At 45.6% G+C, this 23,255-nt stretch overlaps 2 protein-coding genes and 1 long non-coding RNA gene across 3 annotated transcripts; 1 reads left to right on the top strand and 2 right to left on the bottom strand.

The window, feature by feature from the left end:
• Positions 1 to 212: 212 nt before the first annotated feature.
• On the bottom strand, positions 213 to 8,832 carry MESD (mesoderm development LRP chaperone). Its single transcript, XM_032123479.1, has 3 exons — positions 8,621 to 8,832; positions 4,251 to 4,483; positions 213 to 3,540 (listed from the first exon to the last, which is right to left on the bottom strand). The coding sequence occupies exons 1-3, from the start codon at positions 8,822 to 8,824 to the stop codon at positions 3,276 to 3,278; spliced, it is 702 nt and encodes a 233-aa protein (XP_031979370.1). The 5' UTR covers positions 8,825 to 8,832; the 3' UTR covers positions 213 to 3,275.
• A 2,170-nt stretch (positions 8,833 to 11,002) lies between these two features.
• LOC116450743 lies at positions 11,003 to 17,997 on the bottom strand. Its single transcript, XR_004242958.1, has 2 exons — positions 17,637 to 17,997; positions 11,003 to 16,120 (listed from the first exon to the last, which is right to left on the bottom strand). It is a non-coding gene; the product is annotated as an uncharacterized LOC116450743 (long non-coding RNA).
• Positions 17,998 to 18,732: 735 nt separating this feature from the next.
• Positions 18,733 to 21,136, top strand: TLNRD1 (talin rod domain containing 1). The gene has a single exon (XM_032123478.1). It carries the CDS (start codon positions 19,302 to 19,304, stop codon positions 20,367 to 20,369), a length of 1,068 nt encoding a protein of 355 aa, XP_031979369.1. The 5' UTR covers positions 18,733 to 19,301; the 3' UTR covers positions 20,370 to 21,136.
• The last annotated feature ends 2,119 nt before the right edge of the window (positions 21,137 to 23,255 follow it).

The following is a 23,255-nucleotide window of genomic DNA, read 5'->3' as shown; positions in this document are numbered from 1 at the left end:
TTACGAAATGGTGCTTTAATTTATGATTTCATTTTTGGGACAAAATTGCAAGAGTTCAGGAACAGTGACAGGAAAGTAGATTCTCTTGGAAGTCAAGGCTGACCTGATTGTTCAGAGAAATGCTTTCACCACTCTAAGTTAAGATCAGAAATCCTGTTGTAGTTTGTGTCAGAACAGTTTAAAGGAAAACCCCAAATCAACAAAAGCCTGAATACTTTTTCCAATATTTTATTACATAAAAAGTTGATTGTCCATTGGAAATTTTTCACAAAGTGCAACCACGTCCTGTGTAGTATCACTGACAAACTGTTTTTTCTGAGTAGGACAGCTGGGTTAAAAATTTAACAGTAGCTCAGAAAAGTTAGTTATAGCACTAGAACAGAGAAACCACTATGCTGAGAGGAGAAAGGCAGCAGATGTTTTGTTGTCATGAAAACAGACGATTTTCCACGTACCTCTGTATAGAACTGAAAAAAAAAAGGAAATAGTAAGAGCTATAATTACCACCCTACTTGCTGAAATTAGTTTTAAAGGAGGTATCTGAATGTCCTGTATGTGGAGCCAAAACCTGTTACTGAAAGCCTGATAAGCCTCCAATGGAGAATCCATCTTCCGAGGTGCTCATGGAACATTAGTGACCTTAGGTAATTTTTGAGGATACTTACTTTGATATATACACATATTTATGTGTGTGATAGGGTTTGGGCTTCTTAAATCATCACCAGCCATTTGGTTATGTAGCACTGTCCCAGGACAAGTGCAACTGTCTCCAAGACTTTATCAGTTTTAAAAGGCAATTCAGGTTATTCTTGAGTAATGAACTGTGACAGCAGAGAAAGACTGGCTGGGGTAAAGCAGCTCCTGCCAGACTGCCACATTACACTGACTGGTATATTTCACCATTTGTTGAGTGTAAAGCATGAAAAAGGGAGAAGAGAAATGAAAGACAATAAAAGAAACCTACGTGAAAGCAGCATTTTTTGTTTTATGTCAAAAAACAACTGCCAAGTCATTACACAGATTAAAAACCTAAAAAGAAACAAACAAAAACCCCAAACACTTTGAAATTTGACATGGCAAAAGCCATATGTACACCTGACACGGCCAACTGACTCAGAAACAACCAAACAAATAAAAACCTGGTCAGTTGGCCGGTGAATTTCAACAAAACTCCTTTTAACTACAAAGGGGAAAGACCCAACCTACTGTAAATGTAGATTTATGAATGACTGATGTAGCTATACTCGAAAGCTGGGCTATAGCTATAATGCAGTAATTGTTTCTCCAACAGTCTCAAACCCAATTTGATCAAAAAAGAAATAATAACATTAGGAGAAGTACAAAACTGCACTTCCATGTGTTTCTCATCAAAATCTGAATTGTGATCTCTATACCGTAACTTCAGAAAGCAAAAACTCATTAATATTTCATTTTTGTAGTTTCATCTGACCTCTGTTCTTCCCTTGAGATGAGAAGCAATATTATTTACAAAGGGTGGTGCAAACCCAGAATATGTGACCAAATGATCAATTAGTTACGGACAAGAACTGGACTGCACATCTCAACTATCCAAATATCTACTGAGACTCTTCTCAACTCCACTGCACATCTGGATTAGTAGTAGAGCATAAAAAGTAATAGTTAATCCTGAAGAAACAAATTTTAATTTTCCACTCAAAACAGGTACAGGCCTGTTTAACGAAGTGCAGCTTTCTTTAATCCTAAATTCATACAAATATAATTAAAATTAAACAGAATGAATCAACTGGAACCTTCACAAACAAAATATAGTCCTTAAATACAGAAACCAAAGATGAATTAGTCTGCCTCTTGAATACATAACCAAATGCAGATCTATTTAAAAGGTTTTACTACTCTGCAAAACAGTACGTTTAGTGACATCTTTTATTTTAGAACAAGGACTCAGTCACAGTTTCATATTTTTGATACTGAAGTATTCCACAAGATCAACCATTATGGTTCAATTAGGAACTTTTATCCAAAACACTTGGATTTTAGCACCTTAAAGAAAAAGTAACACCTTACTAGTGTTGAATGAAGACAGTTGATACTGTGCTCATCCTCTGCAAAATGATGTGGACCACGCTACTTGGTGCCTTTAGTCCCTAACTGGTAGTAAGGCAGAAGGGAAACAATTCTAAGCAAAGCATTTGACTAAATACAATCTGAATAATCATAAAACCTCCCCAATTATACAAAGTATTGGCTCCCATACATCCAACTTCATAGCATTTGGATCAAGTGATCATTTACAATCAACCACGTCAGTCAGGAATCTGTACCAAGAAAGAAAACCCCACCAAAATCTGGTTATTAAGCATCAGTGATATGTCTAACTCAAAGTTTAACTCTGTGCTGTAACTGGTGCTTTTTCAAATACTTAAACAAACGATTAAATCAGTAAACCAAATTAACTTCAGAGTTAAAGCTATTTCTTCCAGCTCACTGCCTGGGTAACTGGGACATCACTGCCTGGGACACACAGAACATCTGCTTCCATAGGCACGGTCCTTTAGCAGCAGGAGCAACCTGAATGCCCTGGACTCCTCTTTTCACCCTGACACTGCTCATGCAGGTGCTATAATTCCATTCCCTTCTGAAGGACACAGAGTGTCCTTCCCATACAGATCTGGAGTGCATTAGCAGAGTTCCTACCTAGCTTCCATCACGCTCCTAAGCACTTCCACAGATTTACTGGGACACAACGGGTTGAGTTTATTTTAAAGAAACAGGCAGTCTAACCAAACATGTCCTAAACCCTGTAATTTCAGGCATCTCTGGCCACTATTCTTTGCAACTTTGGGCAATTTTGTGCCAACTGTGTCTATCAAACCATCTTCCAAGAGAATCTTTTCACACTGCACTTGGCTCTCTGACAGCAGCTGTGAATCCATGATTTGCACACCCAAGATGGACACAGCTACTACAGATGAATATCAGAGTATTGAGACCGTAATTCTTCTTTTCCACTAAAGTTTGTGAAGTTAGACACACAGGTTTGTATGCTAGTTTTAAACAACAACAAAAGCATAAAAAAATTGCGAACTAAAGCAGTCAATTGCTGGCATGAAGCGTTACCTTTCCTGTAACTAAACAAATGGCCAACAGCAATGAGTAAACTGGTGAATTTCAACACAAATTCAAGCCTCAGTAGTCTCTGTTTCCGTCCTCCCCACCCCCAGAAAGCCCAGGACCTATCAGGAGATTCCCTTCAAGGAGCAGCAGAGCAGGATTCAGTCTGGGTGCCGTGGCTGTCATAGCTCCTCTCGCTGGCTGGTTGCTCGGTTGTCCTCTTTGACGCCGTTAGATTTCTTCTCTGCATCTTTTTTCTTCTTTGATTTTTCAGGTTTTGTTTTGTTTTTCACTTTCTCATTTCCATCTGCTCCTTTGCCAGGATAAACCTGACCTTCCAGAGTAACATCTGCACACCTTTCCTGATTTACCAGGAAGTCTTTGATCTCCCAGGCGTAGCCACCATCCCGCAGCATAAAGATGGCCCGATTGGAGCCAACAATAAACCTAGAGGAAAAATCCACATTTTTTTCAGTTAACTCTGTGCTTTTCAAACACTCCAGCATTTGCTCAGAGAGCCTCCATGACTGAGGCATATGTTTAAAAGCAAGAAGTTGGTCTTGTTGTTGCCTGGGAATGGGGACAAGAGAACAATCTTCTAGGACATTTAAGAATAAAATGTATGAAGTATATAAATAAATAACCAATGAAGTAAGAACGAGGAAACAAATTTAGAACTAATTTGGCACTACATAAAATCCACTAACGAACATTAAATTTGCTTTATACATTTACTGCAACCCTTCTCAGCCTCAATACAAGAGTGCAACATTCCTCTGTTTCAAAATTATGCTCTCTCTCAGCGAGAAAGAGCCACATTTTTTAGCAGGGGAACAAAAAACCTTTTGTGGTGAGAAGTCTTCAGAGTGTGATGTTTTCCATCAAGCATATAAAGGCACACTAGTGCAGCTAGAACTGATAAACAGCTGAACCACAGTGAGATAAAAAGAATCTGGGCTATACATACATACATGGTGCATAAACACTGAAGAGGTTTCTGCACCACACCACAAGTTTTGTCACAACTGACACAGAAACAGAGAAATAGTAATGGATGATGGAGGTGGGGAATAGCAGAGGATGAACAGTTGAAAAGGTTTTCAGGAAGAAAGGGCTCTGCAAAGCCAAGAACTTTATCCTCGAGCACAACAGCTCACCTTTGCACGTCGTAGTTTGCGTTGAAGAGACTGCCCTGCCACAAGCTGGTGATTTCCTCTGTCTCCTTTTCTGTGGGATTTCCCGACACTGTGACAAACATCATCAAAGTCTTCCCCTTCTTTGTCAGTTTCAGGATGCTTTCAGGTTTGCCTGGATCTATTTTTGAGAAATCTATTGGTGCTGGAGGCCTCTTGTGTTCAGGGAGATCTCCCTCTTCAATGTCATCATCTTTCTGTTTTGAAAAGGACACGAAAGCTTTAAACTCAGCTGTTTCTCAAATTTTTTTTTTTAAATTTCTCTTTGTTTAGAGAATAACTGTGCTTTGATAAAATATTTTTTAGCTGAATGATGGAGATTGTGAAACCAAAAGAAATAGTGACCATTATTTCAAGATACTTCACCAAGAGTGCTCTTTCCATTTATAACCCTCCCCTCAAAATGATGCACATTTTCATACTGACAGGTGGAATCTCATTTTATCACATACCGAGAAGTATTTCAGCCTTAAGGCTAATTCAATACAATTCCACCTAGGAAACTCATAAAATAATACTTTTACTTTCTTCACAGTTTCACAAAAATTTATTATGTATGCGAGATGAAATGGGAAAGTTGCAATAAAAAGCTTCATACACACATATATTAAAAAAACATTCATCTGATCTTGCTTTCAGAGGTCAAAACTCACTTCTGGGAATCATGTGATTGCTTGAGAATTTAAGTTTCCTTACTTTGTGTCTTTAAACAATGTAACCCACAAGAATTCAGATTTTCAATGCTTATGCCATAGAAAGACTTTGATTAAAGGTTTCATGTCTTTTCTAATGCACAGATGCAGCTCAGTCTGACAACATAATCACCCAGAGAAAATCACTCCTACAAAAAAGAAAAAAAAAAACCCTCTTGAAGCCTCTGCTGAGGCTGACAGCCATTTAAATATTTGGAAAGGCACAATTCAAACTGCTGCCCCTTAAAACAGCTTACAAGTGTGAGGTGAATATGGTGACAACTTACATTAAGCCAGAACCTGATTTCTGAAACAGTGTTTGTATCATAGAATTAAAAAGTAAGAAACAGAACAAAAAACCCCAGAAGTCTTATACTGGCATCCACCCAAGCACTACTGAATGAGCAGAATTAAGGCAGAAATTTTAGGTGCTGTCGTGACTTCAAAAGGCATCACTCCACTAAGAACATGAACTGTAGCAGTACACAGTGTCCTTCAGAGGCCTCAAAGATCAGGAGCAGAGCTCGATTTCCAGAGCTCAGAGTGCATTACCCTCACATCTCTGCACATGCTTGCTTATACACAAACCCAGCAGCATCCTCCTACAACACCCACGGAGCATCCCATGCCCCTCAAAGGCTATGGTTTCACACAGGTGACCCATGTTCTTTCCCCATCTCATTCCTGCAGTTTGTTGTCTTTCTGACAAGAGTTTAAAGTTCAGAGACCACAGAACAAAAGCTGTCAGAGCCTTAGATTTCATCCTTTCTTTCCTTACTGATTATGTTTGTTTCAAAATTGTTTCAATTTTGCAAGTCTGAAACATGCTTTCAAGTAATTCAGACGCCTTGAAATTTTTGAAATGAGTGAACTGGGAGGGAAGGAGAGCCCAAGGAAAGTCCCTGCCCTCACCAAGTGGGAACATTACTTAGAGGAAGCTGGAGAATGCTCAAATTGGTAAAGCACAGTGAAAATACAAAATCTTATGCGACTGAATGAAAAACGTTCTCCAGAATTAAAAGCAAATTGAACCTGAATTTAATCTGGATTGACTAGAGCAGAGCCAGTTTATTTCAGAGTTTTGAAAGAGAAAGGCAAAAATAAACACTTCCAAATACTCTGTATGAAATATAGACACTGACTTTGGATTTAGTGGCAACACAAGCTACTAACATGTATTACCTATTTTTCCCTTGACTATTTAACGAAATGCTCCTGAAGTTGTACTCTTACATTCTGAACGGGAGTATTACCAGAAGATGCCAAGAGCTCCCCTACAGGGCATTTCTTTTCTTGATCCTGTACAAACTATCATGCAGCAGTGTTTAAAGCTATCTAAAAGGCAAAAAGCTGAAGGAAAAGTGTAAGCTTTTGCTTTGAAAAGTCAAGCAGACTCACTCACTTAAACAGTAACATGAGGTTCCAGAGGGAAAGCATTACATAGACACAGGAAAAACTACATATTCCTTCCCTTGCTCCTCCCTTCAGCTCCCATTCTCAGAAATTTCTCATAAATTTCCCACATTTTGATTTTTAAAAACATTAGTAACATATGCCACTTAATTCCTTTGCCTGTTCAATGATCAGTCAAGCCTGGAAACCCCTGAGCTTGTAACACTAAACTATTTAAAGCACTTGACAAAGAGACCTCCAGCCCAGAATCTCAGTTCTGTGTCCAAGCTCCCCAGGACTCGAGGCTTCTGGAGAGCCCCTTTCCATGAAGAAAATCCTCTGGTGGCTTCCTCCAAGCTCTAGCTGTGCAACTGAAGTACCTCTGCCTCTTTTCCCCGTTGCCCATCCTTGTTTTCCACCAAATCACTCTCCCGGAGTGTGTGTGCAGTCATGCACACGGTGCAAGGGGCAGCACGAGATCCTGGCTGGAGCCACAGACTTAGCCTTGCCAGGCTTTTGGCTGAACCCAAGCATGTCAAAGCCACCATCCTCCAATGGTTTTAGACTAATTGCCATGGAAATAAAAAATACTGGGAAATTGAAATCACTTGAAAGCAATGACATTTGATTCTGTACAGATCTATGCCCTGTGCTCCTCATTCCCGAGCGTAATTTCTGCTCTTACCCAAATTCACAGTGGCCTCTTTGTTTCTCATCCCACTCCATCAAGTACACTCACGCCCTTTCTTCTCCACTCTCCAGCCACCACCCCCTCAAGCCTTTCATATTCCCTATATGTGTCCTGACTCCCACCAGGCAAAATGCCCTACAGCTGACCATCCCAGAGACCAAACTACCCCTGATTGTTGAGCCCTTCCTCAGCCCCTGTTCTGCTCTGTGTGCCTCTCCTCAGGGACACCACCAGCCCGAGCAGTGACTCCCCAGCTGCTCTGCCACATCTGCACACAACTGCATTTGTGTAGCACACCGCGACCTGACCGGGATCACGGACCTGCTCCAGCTGAAAAGAAAAAACCCTGAACAGCCTCCTGACCCACCCACCAGGGCTGGGGCAGAATATACAGCCAAGAGTTACAATAGCATTAACTTGAGTCTCCCTTTCAGCCATCTCATTAAAAAGAAATGCTCACCTTCTAAGATTTTTTTTCCTACAAGGCCACATTTGGTTTAAGCTGGGCAATACTAGGCCTTGATTTTTTAGCAGCTGGGCCTACTGGGTCCTTGACTGACACCACTAACAGAAAAGTGAACTTTGAACTTTTTACTAATTCTTATTTAAAATTTTAACTCTGTTTTCTAAGAATGTCCCTTCCTAAAGGGATATATGCGGTAACAATCCATAGGATGAACAAGTCCGTAATCTGCCAAACAGGACCAAGGCAGGCATCCGTATTTCTCATTACTTTATCTATAACTCAAATATAAAACACACTTCTCCACCTTGACGTACTGCTGCAACTGGTGTTATATGAAACAGAAGCTTTCTCTCTATTGTTTCCTTCAGGGTTTTTTGCAAAATATTCCAGGGAAAAACCTCACGGGAAAGAGTAAATGACAGTGAGGAATGCTCTGGCATTTATCAGAAGATGATGGAACACAACTTAGTGAAAAGAACCTAACAGCGGCATGACACCCACATGGAGAAGAGAGTGATGGGAAACCGCCAAGGAAAGTTAAGGCAGCGGGCTGATAAGGATGAAGGCGACGAGAGAGAGCTGGAATTAGAAGTTGTTACTATGAGAGAAGATAGGAAAGAAACACCAAACCAAAACAACAACGTATCTACTTCGTAAGCGTGAAATAAATATTCCTCCTAGGTATCCACCCCTCGGTCACAAAATGTTTATCTCTCAATACTTCGAAAAAAAGACCTTTCAGCCAGACGAGGCTGCTGGCAGGCACCGAGCGCCCGGCTGGGTGCTGCAAAGGCGGGACAGGGGCAGCCAGGCAGGGCAGGCTGAGGGCCGCTCACGCCGACTTTGAAACCCACACACACGGACACAGAGCCTCAGAGGAAGAAACCCAGCACCGGCCACCCTCCACCGGGCTCGGGGATCCCTCCCGTCCGGTCCCGGCCAGGCCTGGGGATCCCCGCCTTCCCGGGACCGGGCAGAGCGGCCGCTGCCCCGCGGAGCTGCCCCAGCCCGGCCTGGCCCTGCCGCCCTCGGCAGCCGCGGCGTTCCCTCCGCGTGGTGCGGGCGGACCCCGCGGCCCCGACCCCTCCTGCACCTCCCACTGCTCCAGCAGCCGGGCCATGTCCGCGTCGTTGTAGTCCCGAATGTCCTTCTTCTTGGGCGGCCCGTCCCGCCGCTTCCCCTCGGTGCCGCCGGCCGCGGCCGTCACGCTCAGACACAGCGCCAGGGCCAGCAGCGCCCAGCCCGCGGCCGCCGCCATCTTCTGCCGCTCACGGGAAGGCGGCCCCGGCCGCCTCATGGGCGGGAGCAGCGCCGCCGGCCCGGGAGGCGGAGCTGGGCGGGCAGAGAGACGGGGCGGATCGGGAGGCGGAGCTGGAAGGGCGGAGGGACGGGGCGGATCGGGAGGCGGAGCTGGAAGGGCGGAGGGACGGGGCGGATCGGGAGGCGGAGCTGGAAGGGCAGAGGGATGGGGCGGATCGGGAGGCGGAGCTGGAAGGATAGCGGGGCGGGAAGGGCCGGGAGGCGGAGCTGGGAGGGCAGAGGGACGGGGCGGGCCGGGAGGCGGAGCTGGAAGGGCGGAGGGACGGGGCGGGGCGGACGGGGCGGGGCGGGCCGGGCGCGGCCCTGCTGACGGGCATTGCCGGGCATTGCCGCCTCCCCGGGTGCCGCTGTCCCCGCACGAAGCCCCGCTCCAGGCGCTGCAGCCCCGGTGCGGTCCTGTAGGGCCCGGGCAGGGAGTGAACGCTGGGCACTGAGAGGTGAAAACGAGTAAATAAATGATGGCGCAGCGCCTGGGATCTAAACTATGTGGTTGCTTCTTGTTGCTTATTTTTAAAGGCAGGATGAAAAGTATCCGGGTTTGCTAATCCGTGTGATGGGAACTGGGCCCATTCCATGAGTCTTCTGATTTTGACTACTGTCTCAGCAACATTAGGTTTCTAAAAGAAAACTGTTAAAATTATTGCTGCTTGTTACTAAAACAACTCCAGAACATCTGACCACCACAAAAAACATGAAAGAGATGGGTTTTTATTTGTACAGGCTGTTTTCCCATTATCTAAACCAATGTACATGCATGGATGTCTGCACAGCCTTATCTCACTTCAGTCTTCATTTTTTCCTCATGGTAGTGTTTTAATTACAAATAGCACAATCTTCCCTTCTACCTTTCACCTTGGATTCCAATAAGTTTAAACTTGGGAATTCAAGGAAGCATCACTGTTACTGCTCCTGGTAGATATTAATTGCAGTCAGGCTGAGTACTGAACAGGCTGCTTTTTCATTCCAGCATTGAAAGGAAGACCAGGTTCAGAGCAGAGGAACTAATGCTGTTGAGAGAATTCTCCAACTCCAATTCTGTCACTGTATCACAGAATCCTGTAATCATAGAACGGTTTGGGTTGCAGGGGACTTTAAAGACCATTTAGTTCCAACCCCAGCTGGTCCAGTTCTGACTCTGCAATGAACCGGGAGCCCACTGCCTTTATGGGCAAGGTGTGCAAATACAAAACAAAAGTAGACATGAGGCAGGGGCGTGGGTTTGGGGAGGCTCTCCAAAGCCTGGACGAACTCTTGAAGTGATCAGACACTGCAGGGCCACGTAGCTGGTGAACACCAGGGAGACACGGCACACGAAGCAGCAGCTTGCCAAGCACACATACCGTGAGAAACAGCAGAGGAGGATGTGGGATCCAAGATTTCAGCACCCCCATAAACAACCAGCCTCCATGCGTTTTATAACATTTCAGACACGCTCCCAGTGCCTGAGGAACAGGAAGCAGCCCAGAGCTACTTGTGGAGCTTGTTAAATGTACATAACAGAAACAGGGTTTAGACAAGTACCTCTCACAGAGCTGTCCAATACCAGAGTCACTAATGAGCACATTTGCTTGGTGATTTCTCATTAAATATAATGAATATCAGGTATACTATATCAGATTGCCATGATTAATGAGGTTTTACTAAAATAGGTTTCTGCTAACTTTTGTTATTACTGGATTGTGCATACATTCACTGGAAAAAAAAATAAAGATTCTATCTTGGAATGCTGGACTTGCAGCATAAAATATTTTCACTGAATTTCCACTAAGAAATATTTTCTTCAGTTCTGTTTTTTCTTGCTAGGACAAACCAAGTCAACTTACTTTCTTTAATATCTGACACTATGTTCAGATACAGATCTCAAAAGTAACCCTTTGGTAGGTGAACAAGTTGTTCAGTATACCCAGCACTGCACCAAACAACACTATACATTTCTTTGTCGTGCCAATTAAAGCTTTAATTTGAAAAGGAGGTAGTTTTCATGCTGGGGTCTGACTTTGCAACAACCTCTGTTCAGGCAAAATTCTGTGTCTGGGAAGACTTGTTCAAGTCTGCTGCTTGCGGGGTCAGCTGTAGGACAAACACCTGTTCAGCCCCTGTTCTCTGCTGTTCCTCTTTCCCATGCAAGAAACAAACACAAGGCAGCACATACCACTGACAGGGGCACATTAAATTGCATTTTCTTTTTATTGGAGCACATTGTGTTGTGATCAGAGCATCTATTGAATCATGCCAATATGCTTTTTATAGCTTAAGCGTTGTCACATTTCTCCATCGTTTCTATAGTCGTAGCAGCTAACACTATTACGATTGCAGTACAGATTGTATCTGATAATAGATGGCTACTTTCATTGTAGATTGCAAGAGTAAGGTGTTAAATGTTTTACCTTGTAGCTAAAAGTCCCATCTAGTCATGCCAGGGAAGGTCAAAGCTGTGACTGTCATTTTTGCTTCTGCAACACTCCAGTTTTATTAGTAGTACCTTTAATTATAAAGTTATACCTTATCAGAAAGCCAAAACTACCTTCCCTTGTAAACTGTTTTCACTATTGAGTAGGGCTGGGTCAAGCTGTAATATGAGAGGATTCAGGATGTTCTGAATTTCTGTAAATGAACTTTGAGATTCTTTTTTTTTTTTTTTTCCATTTTTGGAGCTATATTTGTGCAAAATGCATTTCCCATACCAGTCTTTCATCTTTCTTACGAGTTGGGAGAAGAATGTGAATTTTTAACTGCCAAAAGCTCTCTCAAGTCTTTGCTGGTGGTGGAGTTCTGTATGCAATTTTCTATTTTAAAGTGGATTCCTATTTGTCACATTTTACTTTTCTTTGCAAATACAGTACAGTAGAGTCTTAAATCTTGTTCCTTGACATTTCTTGGAATGAAACCTTAGAAAGAACAAAGAACTTGACTTCATTAAGGCCATGCCTGCCTTCTTGGAAGGACAATTAAGACAGAAGATCAGCCCTAAGTGTGCAGAAGGGGGAATGAATATACAAAGGCTACCTGCTCTCAGCACTCACTGAGTCTGGTGGAATCAATTCATTTCAAGAACTCTACTGACACAAAAGGATGTTTAATAGAGGCCCAGATGAATTAAGTGTTGTGCAAGGCAGCCTTGCAGTGGTAATTTTGGGTATCAAAAATGATTGAGATCTGACTCTTACACAACCTGACAGGCACTAGAACTGCTTTTGCACCTACTGGCTTAGAGCAGGACCAGGACAATATTGTTTTAAACAGTACAGGAGACTTGCTGAGTAAGAGACCCAGAAAAATCAAGCAAGTTTTGAGATGTCCCAGCATCCAGCAAATTCTTCCCTGTTTAAAAGCATTGTCACACATTTTACAGAATGCCAGGATATTAGGAGTTATTTGCAGTGAAACATTCAAAATTATTGTTTTCATAGGTCAAATTATCTCAAGCACCTTAAATGTTCCTCTGCAGAGAGAAGCTAATGCCCGAGCTCTCATGCACAGAGAGTGCCTGTGTTAATCCAACCCTCTGAATTTACTCACAGGCAGAATAAAACTTGAAGAGTCAGACCTGAACATGTTATCTTTAAAAACAACAAGAACATGTCTAAATCCCAAGAAAAAAAGCAGCGTAGCAAGCAGAATATGATGTCATCTAGAGCACGAATATTTGAATGATTCAGAATAATTTTAGTCCTCAATTTAATTTCATGCATAAAACAAGCACACTTACTTGCCATCGATTAAGAGAATGCAAATTTCTGTTCCAGAGCTAGTCAGACCTTGAATTCCTGGATCCAGTTTGAAAAATTAAGTCTTTAATTCAAATTTTTCCCAGATTAGAGATTAACTATTGTGATTTGGACAAGAAATTCTGATTCAGGTACTAACCTTGAAACTCAGATTCCGACTTCAGTTTTGAACATAAAATAAATCTTCACCCTGAATTTGTGTTATCCTGTGCATGTGCATTTTATAAATTAAAATTTATTGATGGGATGGAGATGACATGACAGCTCTGTGTCATTACCTATCTGCTCTGAGTTGGGGAGGGGGTATGATGCCTGACTGTCTAGTCATCTGCATTGAAGCTATACAGTGTGATCTCTAAATCCAGAAACACCACAGAATGTTCCTGTTAGTACTCATCTTACTGCAAGATTTGCTACAAATCTGTGCTGGTTAAGACTATGTACTGGTTACACAATTTAAAGTTAGCCTATTAAGAAAAGAATTACATTAAATCAATGTCAAAGAAGATTTACACAGTTCCCACAGGAATTCCATTTATAGTCTAATTTTCACAATCTAAATGAAATTAATTTTGTAGTCCCAATTTCATTTTAGGTTTACAGGTCAGTTTTGGCACCTACATCTAATGTAAGTAATACATTACATGAACTTCTGATGAATTAGAGGTGCTAGGCTTAAACTGTTAATGATCAGCAGCCCTGCTCACAGAACACACAGGCACAATGAGAGCAGTGTAGGATCAGAGACTCCTGTGAAAATATCCATTAAATTTCTCTCATGATACATATTAAAAGAGGGCAGGGAGGAGGAAAACCCAAACCCTCCTGTAGAGCATTACAGCTGCAGGACAGAACATACCACCAAAAGTGCAATTCAGGAAGGGTGGGCCCTTGCACATTTTGTTCAAAATACCATGTTCCCCTTTGATCTCAAGAAAACCCAGACGTAAGAGTCTAAGGGAGGGTCTTGGATTCCTGTTTGTGCTGGACCACACTAACCAACAGCATTTGCCATTCTTTCGTTACGTGTTTCTGAGTTTCAAGGCAACTGAGCTACAAACCTGCCTCTGGCCTTTCTCACCTGCTCCAGGGAGGGAGAATGGACACGAGGTGCAGGAGGGGTATCTGTGTGTGTAGCTGTGCTGGCAGGCAAGAACAAGAAACAAAAAGCCATTATTGGCTGTGTTCACGTAAAATATGGCACAGCTGTCCGTTCAGTGCAAGAGTTTTGTAGCTGCATTTTCCCTTTCATGAAAATGTGTCTCCTTTCCATGTCGATGTATTAAATATCCATGGTAACAGCAGGGGACAACCAATCGATTATGTACAGCAAGTGGTGAAAACAGTGCAATAAATGGTGAATAAAAGGACAATAAAAGAAAAACCTCTTTTGCTGTATTATCTTTCAGCTGAGAAACAGGAGCTGGCCAGTATCCCACAACAGGGGTATTTACACTAATGGTGTCTATGTAATAAATTTGTTCTTACCTTTGATACTGTGGTTTTGACTATGCCATATCAAAAAAAGAACAAACACAAACCATCATGTCAGAACACCAAGGTTAATTAAACCTGTATGCGAAAGCCCACGCACTATTCTAAAAGCTATTTATTTATAGACAAAAGAAGAAACAAAACTTGTGACTGTCTTTGCACTTTGCTGTCTCAAGTGCCCAGTTAACTGTTCCTCCAGATCTGTGTTTTTGGCTGCAATCAGACCAGTTCTCAGGTTGCACCCCCAGTGCATCAACCATGGCTACCTCTGCAGACCCAAGACAGATCCAGACCTCACGGTTTTAGTCTCTCATGAAGTAATGGCTGTAAGTACTGACCACAAAATACTTACTCACCACCAAAACATTTAAGACAAAATAGATCTTAAGAACAATAAGCTGGTCAACACACTTGCCCTTCCTTCTTACACTGTGACTTAGACTGCTGCACAGAGGAAGGCCCAGCTTCTTCCAGCCTCTTCTACAAAGTCTGCCTCGGTGTTAAAGTATTTTTTCCATCAGTCCTTGCCAACTTTATCCTCCTATGATTTTTAGTTTGCAGCCTGACAAACCAGCTGCATCCCTCAGAACTGGAGCTATCATTCCTGTAATTACCACCTCATGGGTTTAGTCACATAGAGCTGACACAGGGGAACCACTGAATTGCCTTTTATTCCTTCATCAGCTAGCTCCCTATTAGGTTAGATCGATACATCTATACAGGAAAGTAATATAAAGAAGTACAACCCACTGTATAGTAACTTCCTCTCACCGACCTGGCCACATACAGTGCTCATGAAATTATTACAACTTGGTATTCTTCAGCTATTACTCAACAGTGGCTACACTGGCAAAAATCAATTCCTCCTTCACAAAAAAATATTTTACTAAGCAATAAAAGGGCCAAGTCCTGTCAGATGATTCAGGAAAGACGACTTCAAGCCTCCAGTTTCTGTTGTACTAAGCACAATGCAAAATAAAGATCAATGTGACAAAAGAAGAGCTCATACAAGTAAGCCAATCTTCTGTACACTACTAAGCCACATTAAGAAGCCTTTTAATCCCTTGTATCTGACAATGCCTGCTGGTTTGAACCCCGGAGAGTTGTTTCATTCAGACTCTGTCAGTGAAATCTTTTTAAAGCCAACCATGGCCACCTGATTTTCACGTCTTCCAAGTTTTTATACCAATTCAGTGAGCTGCCCAAGTCCTGTGGATCACCTCTGCACTTAGCAGCCATGAAATAAATGGGTATGAACGCATTCTCCTTGAAAGAGATGTGCAGAAGACTTATGAAGGAGATATGCACCTCAAACATCACTGGGTCCAAGTTTCCTCCTAAATCCCAGAGATGCATGTACTGGCACTTTAAAGCACGTACCTTGCTGACCCTCAGCTCTGCTCAGGGTACCAGCCCAAGAGAATCCATTTCCAAGGCTGCTTTTTAGAACGAGACTGTATGTTCATGGAGAACACAAACTATGAGTGAATCCAGCCAGGCCAGGCGTACTTAGGCAGCAACCCTGCAGTCTGTAGGAAGGATCTAACAGGGAGCTGCTCCAGGAAATGCCACTTCCATGGCAAAAATGACTAATGAAGGTGGTATTTTCTACATTATTTTTTCAAAAAGCAAAAGCCAGGTCACTCTGCCCCAGACATTTAATATGCAGAAAAGCTGAACACCCAGGTCTACTATGAGAGGAAATGGCATTTGGCAAGACTTCCTTGGACACTGTCCCCATGCAACACTTACTACAGGACAAAAATTAATAGTTTTCCCCCTTGCTAAGACTGAGGCAGATAAGCACTGGATCAGTCTTGTGGATGGATTAAAAGAGCTAGAAAAATATTTGCTTTATATTGCAGCAGTTACTAAGAGCTTTGGTGGCCCTGTCAACTTGCAGGAACTGCCACGGGTAAGGCCCAGCTGGGTTTCTGTGGAGGAAGGCTGGTGGAGGAGGCACTGCAGGACCTGTCCAAACCAAGGATCTCTCTGCTTTGTCCTTGGGGAATGGTGCAAATCACACAGAGCATCATGGCAGGCAGCAGCATCTAAAAATGGAAAAGACTATTAGGCCACATAACACCTCTTCCAGTCAGAGATGAGACCTACGTTTTCTAAAATGAAATCTTTCAAACCCCAATTAAATGTGGTCAATCCTCATTAAAGATAAACTAGGTTATGAGAGAAGTTTCTTGTGTGGCATACTATCTCACCTCATTTAAGGACATATCTGGAAATAACTCTGAAATACAGTTCAGCTGGCTTCTTCTGCCCATTGATTTTTTTATTTTTCAGAGTACTCTGAAGTCATTCCTATTTATACTTCTGAAAACAAGTTGCTGGCAGTAAGCCAAAATTGTTTAGGCCCAAATCATGACCTTCCTTGAAACTGCTATAATCTGACTCAAGAAAACAGAACTTCCCTCACACTGTTTTTGTGAGGAGGGATGGGTGGAGAACTGCCCTATTTTCGACACACCCATAGACCAGTATCTGCACCTTTCCTCAGGCCTGGCTTTATGGCAGGGGATTCCCCTACTCCCCAAACAGGTACATCCTATTAACCCCCACTTTCATATCTGTGTTCATCCTGCTCTACAAGTAGAAGGCCAAAGGTTCTTCAAGCTAATGGCTAAGAATATGTGCAAATAAACTTGTCTGAAGCTCTTTAAATGTATGAAATCCATTAGGTGGGCTCTATTTGTGCCAGGACATCGTTGGATCTGACCTGCAACTTCAAGTGAGGAGTCTGGTCCAATTTCCATTTATTTCAAGGTCACTTATACCCCTGCAGTAGTAGGAATGTAGCAGGATGTTAACTGTGAATTGGGACAAATGTACTTCTGGAGTTCTGTAACCTGCTAAATGCATTGCAAGTACCTAGGATTAGAAGGCTAACTTAAAAAGAGAATTCTGATTGAAAGGAGCAAAAGCATGTTGTTATTATTTAGGTGCAGCTTAAGCTACAGCAAAATATGTAAGAAATGTAAGATGTGGTTTCAACATGGACTTTGATTAATCAGAATTGTTTATGCAGATACTGTGCAACAGGACTGTGCCTCAGGTTTACTGAGCGTAACATCTTGCTTTTGACAAGGATCGTCTCAGAAAGTTCTTGGTGTGCTGCAGAATGGAAGAAGATCAGCGAAAGTCCTCGTAGAGCTTTCAGTACACAGCAGTGTCAGTAGGTTTACATTTTCCCTGCTAAAGTCTAACAGTAACCAGTGTTCAAAAGGAGCGACAGAAACGGGAGAGCAACAGACCAAATTCGTCTTCATTGGTGTAAAATCTGGGTCAGGGCCAGAGCTGAGGGCACTATTTCTGTGTAAATAAAGCTGCAGCAATCCCCCACCCCGTGTTTACAGCACCCCGCTGAGCGGACCTGGGGCAGCCGGAGCCCCCAGCGATGAGGAGCGGCGGGCCCCGCGCTCCGAGCCGCGCTGCCTCGGGCTCTGTCACCCGGGGCCGGCTGGCACAGGAACGGGTTCTGCCGCCCGGACCGGGACAGCCCGACACGGGCGCTGCCCTGCGGGCCGGGAGCTCCGAGCGGAACGCCGCACTCACCTGGCGGGCTGCCCGGGGCAGGGGCCGGGCGGGGAGCGGCACCCGGGCCGCCTCTGCCCCGGCGCTGGGGCGGGGACGGCTCCTCGCTCTCCGGTATCCGACTGCTCGATGCGCCGCCGCGCACCCGGGCCGTGCTCTCCCGGCGGCCGCTCTCCGGCTGCCCCTCACCTTCCTGCTACCGGCCTCTGTCTCCGGCACCCCCCGTTGTTTATTTATCCCCGGAGCCCCTCCGGAGCCCCGCGCGGCAGGGACACGGCAGCGGCGGCGGGCGGGCGGTGCCGGCGCTGCTGCCCCCTCCGCCTGGGAGGAGCGAGCAGCAGCGGGCGCGGAGCGGCGGCGGGGGGAGGGCAGGATTTAAACGAAGGGCGGTGACACCGCACAAAAGATTTCGATAGGCTCAAGTGAGGTTACAGCAAAGGCAGCGGGGCGGGGGAGCTCCCCCAGAGCCGTGCAGCGTCTGGCTGGCAGCGCCGTCGCAGCCGCCTCGTCCCAGTAGTTTGTCTGAAAGCCTGAGAAAGGGAATTTAAACGAAGATTTCCTCCCCCTCTTTTTTTCCCCTCTTTTTCTTTTTCTTTTTTTCTTTTTTTTTTTTTCCCCTGGGAGTTGGCGGCTCAGCCAGGGAAGATGGCAGGAGGAGCGCAAGGCCGGGCGGGTCGCAGCATCCGCGGCTGCAGCCCGCGGCCACCACCCTTGTTTGCGGGAAGAGCCTAAGTTGGTGCGGCGGCGGCCACCGCGGGAGCCGGCGAGGAGGGCCCGGGGCGCAGGGGATGGACCGCGGCGGCGGGGAGAGAGCGCGCAGCGGCCGCGTGAATGATCGCGGCAGGAAGGAGTGAGGCAGCGGCAAAGGAAGGGGAACGGATCCGCCCGCCCGCCCCAGCACCCGGATCCGGTGGAGCTTTTTTTTTTTTTTTGCCCCCCGCCTCTCTTTCTTCTTTTTTTTTCCTTCCCCCCGCGGTCCCCCGCGTCCCGGCTCCCCGCCGTGCCCCTCTCCCCTCCCGGGCCGGCTCCCCGCGGGTGCGCGGCGGGGCCGTGCGGGGCGGGCGGGCCACACCCTCCGCGGCGCTTCCTGCGAGCCGGGGCCGCGGCGGGCGCCGGGGGCGGCACATGGTGCGCAGCCGCCGCCCCTCCGGCCCCTGCGAGCTGCGCCCGGCGAGCGCTCCCCGACCGGAGGCGCCGGGGGCGCGGTAGCAACTTGGAGGGCTGCGCCCCTGCCCCAACTCCGCGCGGCGGCGGCGCGTCCCTGAGGTATTGCGTCTGGTAAAGGGAACTTCGCGCAGGATCCCGCAGCCGGCAAGCCGGACGAGGCGGTGGAAGAGAGGGGAGCCAGCGTGCGAAAAGGAAAGGAAGAAAAAGAAAAATTACATATTTTTTAGCTAAAGGATGCCAGACCGGTGCCCGGGGGCGCCCGGCGAGCGCCGCCCCGCCGCGGGAGCGCCGTAGGAGCGGAGGCTGGCGCCGGAGCGGGGCGGGCGCCCCGGCCGAGCTCGGTCCCCGCAGCAGCGGCAGCCCCGGCGCCCAGAGCCTTTTCTTGCCTCCCGGCGATTAATGGAATGATGTTGCGGAAAAGGCAGAGCGATCCTGCCGGGCTCAGTCGGGACTGCTCGGGCGGCGGCGGAGGCGGCGGCAGCGGGGTAGCGAGCGGCATGCGAGTGCCCCCCCGGCGCTATGGCTAGCGGTGGCTCCGGCAAGTCCAGCAGCGAGGTCTCCGGCGGCGGCATCCCCAGCAGCAGCTCCCTGCAGAGGAAGAAGCTCATCTCTATCTGCGACCACTGCAAGATCAAGATGCAACTGGTGGCCGATCTGCTTCTGCTGTCGAGCGAGACCAGGCCGGTGAACACCGAGAGCCTGTCTGTCTTCGGTGAGTCCTTTGAGAAGTGCAGGGACACGATCATTGCCAGGACCAAAGGACTCTCCATCTTGACCCATGACGTCCAGAGCCAGCTCAACATGGGACGCTTTGGAGAGGTGGGGGAAAGCCTGATGGAGATGGGGGAGCTGGTGGTCTCCCTGACCGAGTGCTCTGCCCACGCTGCCTACCTGGCTGCAGTGGAGACTCCGGGGGCCCAGCCTGCTATGCCTGGCTTGGTGGATCGCTACAAGGTGACCCGATGTAGGCATGAGGTGGAGCACGGCTGCGGGGTCTTGAAGACCACCCCTTTGGCAGATATGAGCCCTCAGCTCCTGCTGGAGGTTTCTCAGAACATGTCCAAGAACTTGAAATTCCTGACAGACGCCTGCGTGCTGGCCAGTGAGAAATCCAAGGATAAATTTGCTAAGGAGCAGTTCAAACTCAGTGTCAAATGTATGAGCACCAGCGCCTCTGCCCTCTTGGCCTGTGTCAAGGAGGTGAAGACCTCACCCAGCGAGCTGACCAGGAATCGGTGCGTCTTGTTCAGTGGACCTTTGGTGCAGTCTGTCTATGCTCTGGTGGGCTTTGCCACTGAGCCCCAGTTTTTGGGTAAAGCTGCCACCATTAATCCAGAGGGCAAAGCTGTGCAAACTGCCATCCTAGGAGGAGCCATGAGTGTGGTATCTGCTTGTGTGCTCCTGACCCAATGCCTCAGGGATATAGCCCAACACCCCGAAAGTAGCACCAAAATGAGCGATTACAGGGAAAGGTTGAGGAACTCAGCTTGCGCCGTCTCGGATGGTTGCAACCTGCTATCTCAGGCACTAAGAGAAAGATCTTCACCCAGGACTTTACCGCCAGTGAACTCTAATTCTGTGAATTAACCCCCACATCTTCTGTTTAGATCCCAGTCATTGCTAAAGGAAAATAATACCCCACCTCCTCGCCCCTTTTTTGTATACCAAAGAATTTGCTTGGATGAGCCCAATCCTCTGATTTCATGTGGTGAAGAAGCAGAACATATTCAAACTATATGTACTAATGAGGGTAGCCAGTTTGGGCTTCTTTATATTTTACTTTAAGTATCCGCAGATAAATTTTCCTTTATTCAACAAGGTCTTCACACAAATGGTAAAACTGTTTCAAAGTTTTTTATATTTGGGGAGGTGGGGGTATCTTAGAAAAAGGAGAAAAGAAAAAAAAAAAGAGCTTTAATCGCGCTGGGTGCGGTTTTTAAAGTTTGTCTTGTCTTGTCTTCCGAAATTTCCCTTCTAAATTTTGCTGTTCGGTTGTGCAGGAAAAAGGTTACCTCAGTTCTTATTCATTTAAAAAAATGAAAAAACCCAACAACACATAGATGATGGATGTAGCTACTATTTTGTTTGGTTTTGTTTTGTATGACTTTTTTTATTTTGCATCAAGTGTTAGGTTAGAAGTGCATTTGGTGTGTAGGAGTGGAAGGACTGGAGGTTGTGATTATGTTTTCCATGTGTTGATTTCCAAACTGGGGGAAAAGCTACTGTGAGTGTTTAAACAAACAAACAAAATTACACTATAACAAAAGTGATTTTTAATTTTTTTCCAATGTCAGTTTTTATCTTGCATGTACTGGAGTATTTATTTCATCTATTAAAATGTTATGTTTCTCAGATGCCTTTCTGTGAATCTCTTAATACTTGAATAATTGAACAACTAGGCCTGTTTGTATTGTATGTCATTTCCCCCAGGGAATGGGTGGTACAAATGTAACTGTAAGTTCTAGACAGCAGCATAAAGTCTTCAGTTCTTTCATAAATACTGTCCCTTTCCCAGTACTACCCCTCCTCCCCAGGAGCCTCTGACAGAGTTACTCCAGTTGTATCTGTGGACAGCTGGGCCAGGATACACTGGGAGTGCTGTGCACTGGGATTGCTCTGCACTGGGACTGCTCTCCAGAGCACTGCTGGTGGCTGCAGCAGGGCACAGCCTGGCTTTGTTTGTCATCAGCATTCGGTGTTACCTTTTGAGAAGGTTTTGTATTTCAGTTCTTGCAGATGTTGTGGGCTATCTGTGTGTTAAAAATCTATGAGTTTCAGTATTATTTCATGAAAAATTTAACTCTGCTGGTTAGCTGGGCGTGTTCCATATGTCTGCTTGGGATTGTGAAGGTTTGCTGGAGTGGGTGCCTTAATTCCTCAGAGGTTTGTGTTGGAGCTCCTCAGTAGAGATTTCTATCAAAGCAGTTTGAGTTTGATGTTGTAGGTTACAGGAGAAGATGGCTAACCTCTGAGGCACAGCCGACCTCCCGTTGAGTTCCTTGGGAGCTGTAAGCAGAGCTTAGTGCATGCTGCAGTAGTTCCCATAGTTGCAATGCTGAATGTTGTCACCCTGGTCTTTGTGGCTCTGTGAGACCTATTGCTTTCTATATGTTCTATGTAAGGTAAATAGAAGAGCAAGTCTTCTGGCAGGGAGGTTTTGTTTGTCTGTCCTGCTCCATTGCATAGTTGTGGGCTCTTTTTATAGGTCTGCAGATTGAACAATGTTGAAAGCTATTGGAGGAAGCACCTTAAAAAAGTTACCATGGCTTAAACCTTAACAAATACTGTGCTATTTATTCCTTTGAAGAAGGAAACCTTTGGGCTTTGGGTATGGAATGGACCTGGCATAGTGAGAGGTCTTTGTTTTATATCATTATTGTTTCTCTTGCATATGATGCTTTTACTTAAGTGAAGTGAAACGTTACTGAGTAGTGGATGAATACATCTGTTGGAGGAGATACAGGCTATATCCGTGTCTCCAAGGTTAGAGAAAAGTAATTCCTTGACTTAAGTACAGTGGACCTGTGTGTTAGGTTTTGTTCATATTTAAATGGAGCTTTTCTGACTTCAGTGAATTGTATGAACAAGGCTTTTCTTTGCCACAATCAGCCCAGGCTACGCTGCTGCGGGGTGTGATTTTCTCACCACGCTGTGTGTGCTGCAGGGGCATGGGTGCACACAGCTATGTGGTGAAGTATACAAGTCCTCTCACTGTTTTATAATAAATAAGTACATGCATACAGTGTTCTAACTTTGACTGAGATGCCTCCACAGGTATTTCCTCAGAAGCTCTCACGTGTGCACACACAAACGTTTTTCCCATCTGGAAATGGGAATGGTATGGCAGGAGCAGCTGTAGGAGTCCGGAGGGACTCGTAGGAGGCCAAGGCCATCTCCAGGGAGGTCCTGTGGCTCTGTGCTGGTTGCAGTGTCTGCTCAGCTGTCCCTTGTATCACCCTCCATCGTGGCTGTCTCCATGGGAGCTGAGGCACCTCCCAGGCGACCCTTCCTCCTGTGGGAAGGAGGAAAAGGGGCAGCAGCAGGCGGAGCGCGTTCAGGATGTGCTATCTCCTGCGGCCGCAGACAGGAGGTGAGGAACCCGCTCCACCCTTCCTTTGCAGAGATCCTGGATGGGGCAGGGCTTCGTGTGGGACGTGCAGGGATGGTGCTGGGGAGCTGCAGGGCAGGGCACAGGTATAGGGAGCATCCTTGAGCTCCAGGTCTTTTCAGTTACTGTGACCTACATTGGTGAAGCCTCCTCCTTCCAGATACAAACCAGAGAATTCTGAAGGGCAGCTCTGACGAAAAGAAAGTAATGTCCCACTGGCTCTTTTGATGTTTCTACTTAATAATTTTTGGTGCTGCTGAACTAATTAGATCCTTTTTGATTCATTTATACATCATTGAGGTTATATGGATCACAGTACAGCCTCCTTATTACCTCTGCATATGAAAGGCACTGTGTTATTAACA

Source organism: Corvus moneduloides, chromosome 13 (genome assembly GCF_009650955.1).
Source record: "Corvus moneduloides isolate bCorMon1 chromosome 13, bCorMon1.pri, whole genome shotgun sequence".
Taxonomy (NCBI): Eukaryota; Metazoa; Chordata; class Aves; order Passeriformes; family Corvidae; genus Corvus; species Corvus moneduloides.
Note: the sequence above shows the minus strand (reverse complement) of the source record. Positions and strands in the feature narration are given on the sequence as shown.

Excerpts from the sequence above, each read along its gene's own strand:
- MESD (XM_032123479.1), bottom strand. The coding sequence starts at position 8,824 with ATGAGGCGGCCGGGGCCGCCTTCCCGTGAGCGGCAGAAGATGGCGGCG. Across the intron at positions 4,484-8,620 it reads GGCTGCTGGAGCAGTGGGAG|AAAGATGATGACATTGAAGA; the intron begins GTGCAGGAGGGG and ends TTTTCAAAACAG. Across the intron at positions 3,541-4,250 it reads GCAAACTACGACGTGCAAAG|GTTTATTGTTGGCTCCAATC; the intron begins GTGAGCTGTTGT and ends TTTTTCCTCTAG.
- TLNRD1 (XM_032123478.1), top strand. The coding sequence starts at position 19,302 with ATGGCTAGCGGTGGCTCCGGCAAGTCCAGCAGCGAGGTCTCCGGCGGC.